The sequence below is a fragment of the Pelodiscus sinensis genome, chromosome 28, assembly GCF_052426305.1.
Source record: "Pelodiscus sinensis isolate ZL-2025 chromosome 28, ASM5242630v1, whole genome shotgun sequence".
NCBI lineage: Eukaryota > Metazoa > Chordata > Testudines > Trionychidae > Pelodiscus > Pelodiscus sinensis.
In genome coordinates this window covers 16,139,606-16,150,903 of record NC_143079.1, presented here as the reverse complement: position 1 = coordinate 16,150,903, position 11,298 = coordinate 16,139,606, and the positions used below count along the sequence as shown (strand labels likewise).

Here is an 11,298-nt window from a genome sequence, read left to right as displayed (position 1 = left end):
CCAAACCCTGCACTCAGCACAGGGCTCGCTGAGGCGAGGGAGCGAGGGGAAACCCGCCGCAACAGCAGCCACCCCAAGCAGCCCTTGCAGGCGACGGCAGCAGCTTTGCAGCTCGACGGCTCTGCATGCAGGCTCGCGCGCCCACAAGACAGCGCAGTGCGCACGCGCTAACCCCCCCCCCCCGTTCCCTCCCGCGCGCGCGGAGCAGCGGAGGAGCATGCGCGACTGTCTAACCGCAGGCGCCGCGTGTCCCGTTCAGCGCATGCGCCCTTGCGTGTGGCCGCGGCCTCTGTGGCGGTGACAATGGAAGCGGCTGGGCGTCGCTGAGCCCCTCCCCCCCTTTTGCCGGGCGCTGCGCTCCGCGCCGGGCGGCCCCATGAGGAGGCGGCGGAGCCGCCATGGGCTCGCTGAGCAGCCGGGTGCTGAGGCGGCGGGTGGCGCCCCCTGGCGGGGAGGGGGCAGGAGGGGCCGGGGGCAGCCGCGGCGGGAAGAGGAAGCGGGGCGGGCCCGAGGGCGAGAGCGACAGCGACGGGGACGGCGAGCGCGAGGAGCGGCTGCTCAACACCCCCCGCAGGTGGGGGCGGGGGGGGTGGTGGGGCGGGGAGGGGGGCTGTCAAGCGGGGGATTTTGGCGAGAGGAGGTGGGGGGGGTCCAGGCTGCTGGGGAGTCCTGGCTGGAAGATTTTTTTGGGGGGGGGTTCCTGGCTGGAAGATTGGGGGGGTCCTGGCTGGAAGATTTTTTTTTTGGGGGGGGGGGGTTCCTGGCTGGAAGATTGGGGGGGTCCTGGCTGGAAGATTTTTTTGGGGGGGGTCCTGGCTGGAAGATTTTTTGGGGGGGGTCCTGGCTGGAAGATTGGGGGGGTCTGGCCGGCAGGTATCCTTGGCTGTCAAATTTGGAGGGTCTTGGCTTGCAAGGCGCAGTGCCCCTGTCAGCTGTGCCCTTGTGCAGCCCTCAGGAGAGTTTGGGAGGGGTCTGCGTTTTTCCTGGTGGTGCCCATTCGCACGCACAACTGTATTCCGCACATGGATGGGAGAGAGTAGAGGGAGCATTGGTGGGGAGTCTTAGCTGGCAGAGGTGTGTAGGGGAGTCTGGGCTGGTGGGGATTTGCGGTTGGGGAGTCTTGGGCTGGTCATGGGGGCGTCTTGTTGGCAGGGGGGGTCATGATTGGTGAAAGGATTTGGGGGAATTGTAGCTGGAGGGAGTTTCTGAAGTGGGGTGTATTTGGTTCTGGTGTGGGGGGGTATAGGTAAGGAGCCTTAAAGGTAGGGTGAAAGGAGGGATTTGGAAGGTGACTGGAGAGGGCAGAAGGGTTGGTTGAGAAGAAATGTGGGGAATTGGTTAGCCTGAGGGGAATCCAGTTGAATGGGTCCTAGAAGATTTGGGGGATGTAGAAAGGGCTGAGTTCCCTCTGCTCTCTGGAGGATTATCACATAGAAGTGGGGATGAGGGGAGAAAACTAATTCTGGAAAAATGGATTCTAGTTCATGGCAATTGGCAGGTTTGGGTCTTGGTCTTGGGCTCCCTATTAACTCTCCTGTGCACTCTGATGAGTCCTCAGCTGGAGTAAACAAAAATGAAGTAAACATAAGTCACGTGAGTTCTAGGGGAAATGGTCTGTCAGTGCTTAAGGAGAGAGAAGAAAATCTAGCTAGCTAATAAGTGGTGCTTTAAAATCAAGTGCTTAACAAATACTTCAATTTTCTTTGTGGCAGAATTCCAGTGTCGTGTATTCTTAGGGTTGTTTTTTTTTTTTTTTTAATCTAGGAAAAAATTAAAAAGTACATCCAAGTATATTTATCAGACTCTGTTTTTGAATGGTGAAAATAGTGATATTAAGATCTGTGCTCTGGGAGAGGAATGGAACTTGCACAAGATATATTTGTGTCAGGTAGGTGATTTTTTTTTCTTTGTAGTAGAAATATTTTGATAAATTAAACAATATGTAAATTTCAAGGATAGATCTGTTTTTTTCTCCATCAGTTTCCTTCCCTCCATTGACCATTTTCCAGTTTCTAATTCTATTTTTTTCTTTACGTTTAAAAGCATGAAGTACCTATCTTGTGCTTCAGATGCTCTGATAATGGAACACAGTTGCCAGTCACTGATCCAGGCCTCTTATCCTTTTGTGTAAACTTTCTAAAGATTTGTGGACTTGTATAGGAGCTGTGCACACAATTAATTAAATACTGCAATTTACCTGCTAATCTGTGTAACCAATAAGAACAATTAATGGCCAGTTCTCTGCAGTAAAATGAATTATCTGCATGCATAAAGCTAACAGTGTTTATGTGTGAAGGCAAAAATGTGAACAGCTTTTTCCATCCCTCAACTTGGATGAACTTTCAGAGTATAGTATTACATTGATTACAGCACTGTGTGAAAATACATTTAGGAAAGCCTTTGTTACAGGGCTTGTGAAGAATACTATACTTCAAAAAATATGTGTTCCTTTCCTTTCTGTGCTAGTCTGAAGAACTCTGGTTTCAAAAAGATCAAGACAGTGACTGTGAAAACAGTTACTATCTACTTAGTCTCTTAAAAAGAAAGTGCAAAGGATGCTGATAATGTAGAGTTTTGTTTCTAAAACAGAGATTATGGTTATCACCATTGATCCTTCTGTTTTGAGATTATTGTGATTTTAAGGTTTCTTTCTTAATATCTCAAGCAAGCAAGGAGTATACAAGCAGTCCCCGGGTTACGTACAAGATAGGGACTGTAGGTTTGTTCTTAAGTTGAATCTGTATGTAAGTCGGAACTGGCGTCCAGATTCAGCCGCTGCTGAAACTGATCCGTTTCAACAGCGGCTGAATCTGGACGCCAGTTCTGACTTACATACAGATTCAACTTAAGAACCCCAGGCATCCCCAAGTCAGCTGCTGCTGAAACTGATCAGCAGCTGATTCCAGGAAGCCCGGGGCAGGCGCTACGGGACCAACCGGCGGCGCCCCAGCTGCTGTACCACAGGCGTCCGGAGCAAAGCCGCGGAGCACGGGGGCAGCGGGACAGCCCAGACGCGCCGTGGCTGTCCTGCTGCCCTCGGGCTCCGCGGCTTTGCTCTGCTTTGCTCCCCGTCTCCCTGGTCTGCAGACCAGGGGGACGGGGAGCAAAGCGGCGGAACACGCGGGCAGCAGATAGCCCAGACACGTCTGGGCTGTCCGCTGCCCACATTCTCCGCCGCTTTGCTTCCTCTCCCTGGTCTGCTGGAGACCAGGGAGACGGGCCCCCGTTCGTAACTGTGGATCCGATGTAAGTCGGATCCGCGTAACTCGGGGACTGCCTGTACTGTGCACAAAACTGTTCCAAACCAGCCAAAAATTATGTACTATTTTACTTAGGAGTAATGGGTAGGATGTGAAAGAGATTCTTTAGAAATGCTACTATTAGCCTGAAAGAAACAGCGCACTTTCTGCTTCTAAACAACTAGGGTTTTTTTTTTTACTAGATTACATAATGTCAGCTCAGTAGATAAAAACAAACATATTTAAAGTAATAATACCGAAGATGCACTTCTTTTTTCCAAATCTTCGAGTGGCTTAATTGTAAATATAAGGTGCATGTCCCAAAGAGGTCACTAGTGAACTTGAATGACAGTTTACTTAGAATGAAGTTGTCTTCCTGTGCATGTGCATCAGCAGCTAAGCTGTTTGCCAGACAAATACCTAGGTATTGACTATGAGTAGGATTCTTCTGGCTGACAGTGGCAGATGTAATTTCAACCTCAGGACTGAGGTCCTGCTCAGCCTCCCTTTGAATTGAAACCCCCAACTGAATAAGAAGAAATCAAGCCAAACTCTAGCCCGCTACTGCTTCATTCTAGAACCACTACTTGTCAAGTAACTGTCTCTGAGATTACTGTTGGGTTGTCAGTCTTATACATGTTGCTGTTTAGTAGATTTGTATGACAGGGCAACCTCCAGATTTCTGCCAAACAGGCCTTGACCAACTGAAGCCCTGGATAGGGTTTGATTTAATCAGAATAAATACACTTCATGGGGTGTACTGTTTCTGTGAACTGTGAATATGTTCTGTTTCAGTTATTTATATTTTAAAATTGAGACTGTTGAGCGTTGAAATAATCAAAATCACACACCCAGCTCTACAGCAACTCTGAATAAATGCTACTGCAATTTCTACTATTTTGTTTTCAAGTTTAATTTTTAGTTTCATATTCAGAAACTTTCTGTGCCCTGTAGTGCAGACCATGGGGACATGAGCAGATAAGGAGAGTAAGGTAACACTTCAATGGGAATTCTGCTATCAAGGAGTAGTATTCATACAAGTAGTTTTTTGTCATGGGGGGAAAAATGTGAGAAACCATGGATTCTTCATGACAAAAACTGGGACAAACAAAATTGTAGTTTGAAGTCATAATACACAATATTTTAATTACTAATTAATAATTTAATTAAAATGACAGCCACTGTGGGATATAGTTTTAACGAATATAAAGTATTTTCATGTGCTACATCTGAAAATCCTACCAATTTTTGCTGGTACTATTGCACAAAGTTGGCAGACAAACTTTCCATTATAATCCTTGTAGATATTATAGATATCAGTGGTTGAAATAAATTTGGACAAATCTTAATGTAAGGTTCTTTTTCTTTATATGTGTGCTGTGGTGTAAATAGTTCAATAGGACATGTTTGGATAAAATATGGATAATAGCTAACAGAAAGAATTAACTTTCTGCAGTTACCAGTCAGAGGTGAAAAATTTGCCTAATCTTTCCTGTACTACTTAAAATCCCAAATAAAACTGTTTATTTTTCTCTTGGTTATGTTGTTTACTTTCCAGAGAAGAATGGTTTTGTGGTTCAAATATGGACTGGAATTAGACTTGTGTTCTAGTCTTGGTTCAGCCGTATATTAAGTGATTTGTCCAGCATAGCACAGAAAGTCTCTTTTTCCAGCATTGCTTTGGCATAATCTCATAAAAAGTTGTAAAATTTCCTTTTTAAAGTTTGATGTGGCTTAATGAAAAATCATTTGATGTTTAATATGCATTTGAATATATTAAGTTAAATTCCAGAATTCTTTTGAATTGTTATTAACCTTGTCTCTGAGGTTGAGATATTTTGTAAAGGGAAATTTTGGTGAGTTGACTCTCCAAATTGATTCACAAAAGTGATTTATTTTAATTTAAACTAAATCTGCAGGGTTAAACTGTTTTCTCAATTATACAGTATATCTGAAATTATTGGTGAAGCTACGACTCTACTTATATTTTGGATAGATTGCTTCTGTGTCTTGATCACCATCTGTCAGCTTTAGTTCTCCTAGCTTGTGAATTAGTGAATGTTTCCAACTAGATGGCACTGAGGTACTACTTATACAGTACAGTATATAAATAACTGATCTTTGCAAAACACACTATTCTCCATGAAATCTAGGAGTTAGCACAATACATTTGGATATAGCCTGTGAATATATTAAGCTCTCCATCTGAATGGAACAAACTCTCTAGGTTCTTAATAAAAGCGCAATAACCAACAGTGGTATATTTCTTTGCTCATAAATAGTATGGTGGAGGCATATAGATTTAGTAAAATTTTGGTTTTAGATACGTGTGTTTATAATTTGCTGCCATCAGTGGAAACATTGGGTAATAGTGCAGAAGATATGCTACTGTACAAATAGACTCTATTTTTTTAATCTCTCAGGTAAACATCACTGTGTGATAGCATCACATAATGGGCACTCCTTCTGCCGAGATGGAAAATCTTGAATCCTAGTAAAGCACTTTTTTTCACTTCCTTTGGATGGAAATCTATCAAATACTAGTTTTATATGCCTTACACTTTGTTAAAAAAGGTATACCTATGTAAACGGTGTATGTGTATGTGTTTGTATGAATTTACCTACACATGAATTTTAAGATGTATGTGTGTCCTTAGTCTGAGACCACAATCGTGTAAATTAATCTGTATGTTTTGCATGTATTCTTTTCTAATTGGCTTAAAAAATCAATGCCTGTAGAATTTTTTTGTCTACATATAGTTATAGGAACTTTAAATTTTGGACATGAGTACGCACTATGGATATCATGATTTAAAATGGAATTTTTCTCAGCTTTTCGGCCTATTTAAAATTGAATTTATTGATGAAAAATAACTTGAAAAACAAATGCCTCTACTTCTGTAAACAGACTTGAAATGTTGGTCAATGTTTATAAATATTTCCACATAACTGGAAGAAATATTATTAGTAGTTCTTGACATGGAAGTATATCACTATTATTTCAGCTTGCTTACCCCATAATTTACTTGATTTATAGCTGAAGATTATTAATAATTTTGGCTAATATGTCAAACTCTTACAGTTTTTCATTATTTGAATGAAATGGTTCCTTGTATGTTTGTGTTTTTTTTTCTTTTTTTAAATAGTCTGGCTACTTTTCCAGCATGTTCAGTGGTTCTTGGAGGGAGTCTAGCATGAACATCATAGAACTGGAGATTCCTGACCAGAATATTGATATAGAAGGTGAGTAAAGGCCTTTGCCTCAATATTGTTAGTTCACTTATTTTCAACCTTTAAATTTTCCTTCAGGTACTGTATGATAAAAATCTGACATGTCTGTTTGAAAAGAGAGGGCTCATTTTCAAAAATGTGAAAAAGAAGACTGAAAAAGCCAGTAACTAATCAGTTGCTCTGAGAGAAAGCATGAGTTGTTTATGGCTTAGTTTAGTCTTTGATCATAACAGCAACTGTGTTGTAGGTTCAGAAACTGACTGCAGAAACGAAAGACGGAACCATGTAACACTTTAAAGACTAACAAGATGGTTTATTAGGTGATGAGCTTTCGTGGGCCAGACCCACTTCCTCAGATAAATATGTGGAAGAAAATTGGCACAACCATATATACCAAAGTGATACAATAAAAAAAGAATGCATGTGAAATTGACAAATCAAATTTTAGAACAGAGGAAGTATGAGGGGGGGAGGTTACATACACTAACCTTCCTCCCTCACCCCCACTCTGTTCTAAAATTTGATTTGTCAGTTTCACATGTGTTCATTTTTTTGATTGTATCACTTTGGTATATATGGTTGTGCCAATTTTCTTCCACATATTGATCTGAGGAAGTGGGTCTGGCCCACGAAAACTCATCACCTAATAAACCATCTTGTTAGTCTTTAAAGTGCTACATAGTTCCGTCTTTTGTTTCAGCTAAACCAGACTAACACGGCTGCATCTCTATCACTATTCTGACTGAAGAAATGCAGTCTAAAACAGTACTTTGAACAACATATGTAACTTGTGGAGACCCAAGTGTCTGAATGAAGCACCTCTTTCTGTGTTGTCTTGGAAAGGCAACCACTCAGAGGAGTACTCTTCACGATTCTCCCCTTGGGACAGGTTTGAGAAAATGTATTGGAATTTTTTATATTCTTTTCTGCAGGAATGTAAAAGTATAACCATTTAAATAGTTACTGGATAAGCCTGGGCTGTTACCACTTGCTGCCGGCTTTGTATCACGACTCTGTATTTGTTCTTGTTAAATCTCATCAGATTTCTTTTGGCCCAATCCTCCAATTTGTCTAGGTCACTCTGAACCCTATCTATCTGAACCTAGTGTGTAGTTTACATGATTAACCGATAAACTTGGGCTTATCGGTTAATACTAACAACAACATGCAACCTCCCCCTTGCTGCCTCTGTATCAGAGGCAGTGGGATGGGGGGCAGGTGGGAGCCAGCTTTTAAGCCAGCTCCCACAGAGCCTCCTGCCCTGCCCCCTGCTACTTTGCCCAGATGCAGCAGTGTTGGGGGGCAGGTGGGAGCTGGTAAACATTGGAAGCCATCTTTCAATCCGGCTCTCTGCATGTACAGGCTCCTGTGGAGCTGCCTGCCCCTCCGCAGCATGGGAGTGGAGTGGGAGAGGTAGTTACACGTTCAGCAGTTACACATTTACAAAAAGAAATGTTTGCTAACATCCCTAATCTCTACTCTCCAGCAAATTTTATTAGGGATGCTAAAATGCATTTATTTAGGTAAATATGTAATAGCTGAAAATTTCGAAGGCAGCTTTGCCTCTCCCTTTATCAGAGGTAGCTGTGCTGGGGGGAGAAGAGGGAGCTGCATGTAACCATGTACGTTAACCCATGAGCCCAAGTACACGTTCACGTCCCTATTATCTACCTCTTCCCCTAGCTTAGTGTTCTCTTGGAATGCTTAACAAAGAGACACAATTTCAGTTTGAAAACCTGACATTGCATTATTACCATGATGGGCAAGGTGGAGTTATAATTTATAGGCATCACCCTCTGCAGTGTTAGGGTCCCCTGGAACTATTTGATGGTCCCAGTACTTTTTCAGTTGTTAGAATGAATACTAATTGTTTAAACAGCAGAGTAGTTGTACTGTTCAGGTATTACTTCTGCTTTTAAAAAATGTGAACGAAAGAACTGTTTAGAAAGTTCTCAATTTTTTTTGTGAATCAAAATTTGGAGCTATCCTGAGTATAGATGCTGTGTGTACTTAGAACTGCAGTGCTTATAGAAGTTATACTTTTAGCATAAATATTTCCTAATAACCCAGTTAAAAATAATCAGCATATTTGTGGGAGTGAGGTGCATTTCAGTAGTTCAGTAATTTTGTGTCGATTGGCTTTCTATTGATTTAACTTTTTCAATTTATCTTTTTTCTTGATTAACACATTAGAATTTTAGCACCAGCATAAATTGAAAGGAATCCCTAGTGTTTAAACATTATGAAACATGAGATTATAGCTATTTTTTTTTTTTAGATTTGACAGTTTGTGCTCTTTTAGCTCTGCAGGTAGCCTTTGGCTCACTATATAGAGATGATGTTTTAATAAAGCCCAGTCGTGTTGTTGCCCTTCTAGCAGCAGCCTGCATGCTGCAGCTGGTAAGTAATATATAAAGCACTGGCCATATTAAGATAGTATAGTGGTCTTGTGGTTTATTTGGAATAACATTAAAATTCAGAGTGTAGTTAAAAGGCACACTCGAGCAAATGTTAAATAAGTTCTCTCTTTCTCCAAATGGATTATAAAAACCACTTGCAGAATGCTGATTGGAAAAAGAGTGGGCTGCTTAATACTTATTTATCACACATCAGTGAAGCAATTTTATGTAAACATGCCTAAGACTCAGTTTTAGTTGAAATATAAAATTGCCTATATATAAATAGGCAATGTAAATAGGATTAAATTAGCTGTTAGAACAGCATTGTGGGTGTTGCTGTTAAATATGTTTAGCTATATTAGTTTCCTTCTCTGAGTTTGGTCATACTGTTCTGGCTCCTAACTTTGAAAACTTAATATATTTATAAATGGTCTTCACTAAATTATCACTAAGAACCCCATAAGTTTGTTTTAAATTTTTTTTAATATACGTGGATTTATTCACAGGATGGTTTAATACAGCAATGTGGCGAGACAATGAAGGAAACAATTAATGTGAAAACTGTGTGTGGCTATTACAATTCAGCAGGGACTTATGGATTAGACTCTGTGAAGAAAAAGTAAGAATTAACCTTTTTTTCTCTAGGCAATTTTTCATATGTTAATTAAAACCTAATTATTCTTTAAAGATGAAAGATTTTCCAAAATATAAATGTGACTTGTGACTAATGAGTTAGTCCCCTGTAATTTTTTTAAGTGTGTAACATGGGTCGTACAAGGTGTTTTAGTTCTCCTGTTTCTACAAGAGGTTGGCCCTTCCTGCCCCGGCTCCCTCATCGGTCCAGGATGAGGGAGTTTTTTGGACCAGGGAAGATCTGGGGCGGAGGGGCGGTGTGCTAGCCTCTCCACTGGGCTCCTCTTCCCAGCTCCCTGCCATTGCTGCTCTGGACCCTAGCTCCGGTTGCCCAGCTAGCACCGGGAGCTCTGGCGGCAGCCCTGCTTGCCCTCGTGACCCCACCAGCTGTGAGCTCTGCAGCCCCATCCCAACCCCCTTCCATGGCCCCACCGGCTGTGGGCTCAGGGTCCCTCCCCCCATGGATTCTGGTAGCCCCGCTAGCACTCTGGCCCTGCCAGCTGCGAGTTCTGCTACCCCACTGGCTTCCCAGCCTGGCCAGCTGCAGGTTCTGGTGCCCTGCTGGCTGGCTCTGCTCCTAGCTGCTGGTAATCTCTATGCTGGGGCTCTCTAGTTCAGCAGTGCTGGACCAGAGAGTCCCGGATCACAGAGGTTCAATCTCTATTTTGAATACAGTGGGCCTTCTTTTAAAAAGTGTAACTTAGAGAATGCAAAGAATTGGTTGTAAATTTGAAAAGAAGATAGGTTAACTTTTCAGAGGAATAGTACAATGTGAATGTAATTGACTATTCTGTTCTAAATTTGTTGGATATCTGTGCTGCTGTAATGGTCAACATGAAATACATTTAAGTTCTGAGCAGAAAAAGTTTTGAAAGAATTGGTGAGCAGGGTGCTCTAGCCAGTTCCTTCTTCCCCAACAACTAATGGTCCCACAGTCCTTTGTGGGACACTGAGCTACTTTGTTCACCTTCTGAATTCAAACTGCCCACCCTCCCTTTGCTATCACAGAAGATAACCTTTGCAAAGTTTACTGTTAGTGTAATGCTTATCTAAGTAAACCTGATATTTTGGAAATGTCTTAAATGTTTCTTTAGTCCTTCCTAAAGTTTACGATCATTCAAGTTAAAGTAGCATTAAAGAAAAAGACATATCAGAGCTTTTAGATCCTGAGAGTTTTTTGATCCTCCATTATTAAACCAATTAGAAGTTATGAAATCTATTTTAGGGTTTGATCAGTGGTTTAACTTGGATATCTGAAAATTGTGACTAGCAAACGATTTCTTATTATCTAGGTGCCTTGAATGGCTTTTAAATAACCTGATGACTCACCAGAGTGTTGAACTCTTCAAAGAACTCAGGTATGCAGATTTCAATTAACTTGGATAATTAGGTGGTTAAATGGTCTACCTATTTTGAAGTAACTAAAACATGCTGCAAATGGCATATTACAATATTGCTGTAATGGTCATCAAGAATTAGACCATTAGACCATTTTGTTATGTCTTTCCTCTCTCCCTTTTTATTTTGAGGGTCCCCTACTTTTTCCCACTCAAGATCGTTTCATCTGAGGAAGTGGGTTTTTCCCACAAAAGCTCATGATACTATACATATATTTTTTTAGTCGCTAAGGTGGCACAGGATGACTTGTTTTTTAAAATGTTGTTTTAATTATGTGATGGGACCCTTCCAAGGTTGGCATTGTATATGTGTGTTATATAATCTAGCTTTAAAATTTCCTCAGTTAAAGTTTGACAAGTTTTTCTTTAAATACTTACGATTTTTATTTAATGCTCTTG

General features: G+C 41.5%; 1 protein-coding gene across 2 annotated transcripts in view; it reads left to right on the top strand.

Moving 5' to 3' along the window:
- Window positions 1–259: 259 nt before the first annotated feature.
- Window positions 260–11,298, top strand: part of GMCL1 (germ cell-less 1, spermatogenesis associated) — a 42,526-nt gene continuing 31,487 nt past the window's right edge. The window contains exons 1-6 of one of the 2 annotated variants that reach the window (XM_075910866.2): window positions 260–574; window positions 1,765–1,888; window positions 6,386–6,482; window positions 8,773–8,870; window positions 9,376–9,488; window positions 10,795–10,860. In XM_075910866.2, coding sequence (XP_075766981.2) covers window positions 399–574; window positions 1,765–1,888; window positions 6,386–6,482; window positions 8,773–8,870; window positions 9,376–9,488; window positions 10,795–10,860 — 674 coding nt within the window. In that variant the 5' untranslated portion in view covers window positions 260–398. Of the gene's footprint in view, window positions 575–1,764; window positions 1,889–5,663; window positions 5,814–6,385; window positions 6,483–8,772; window positions 8,871–9,375; window positions 9,489–10,794; window positions 10,861–11,298 lie in introns of those variants that run through there. The other variant, XM_014571518.4, reaches the window with a different exon arrangement.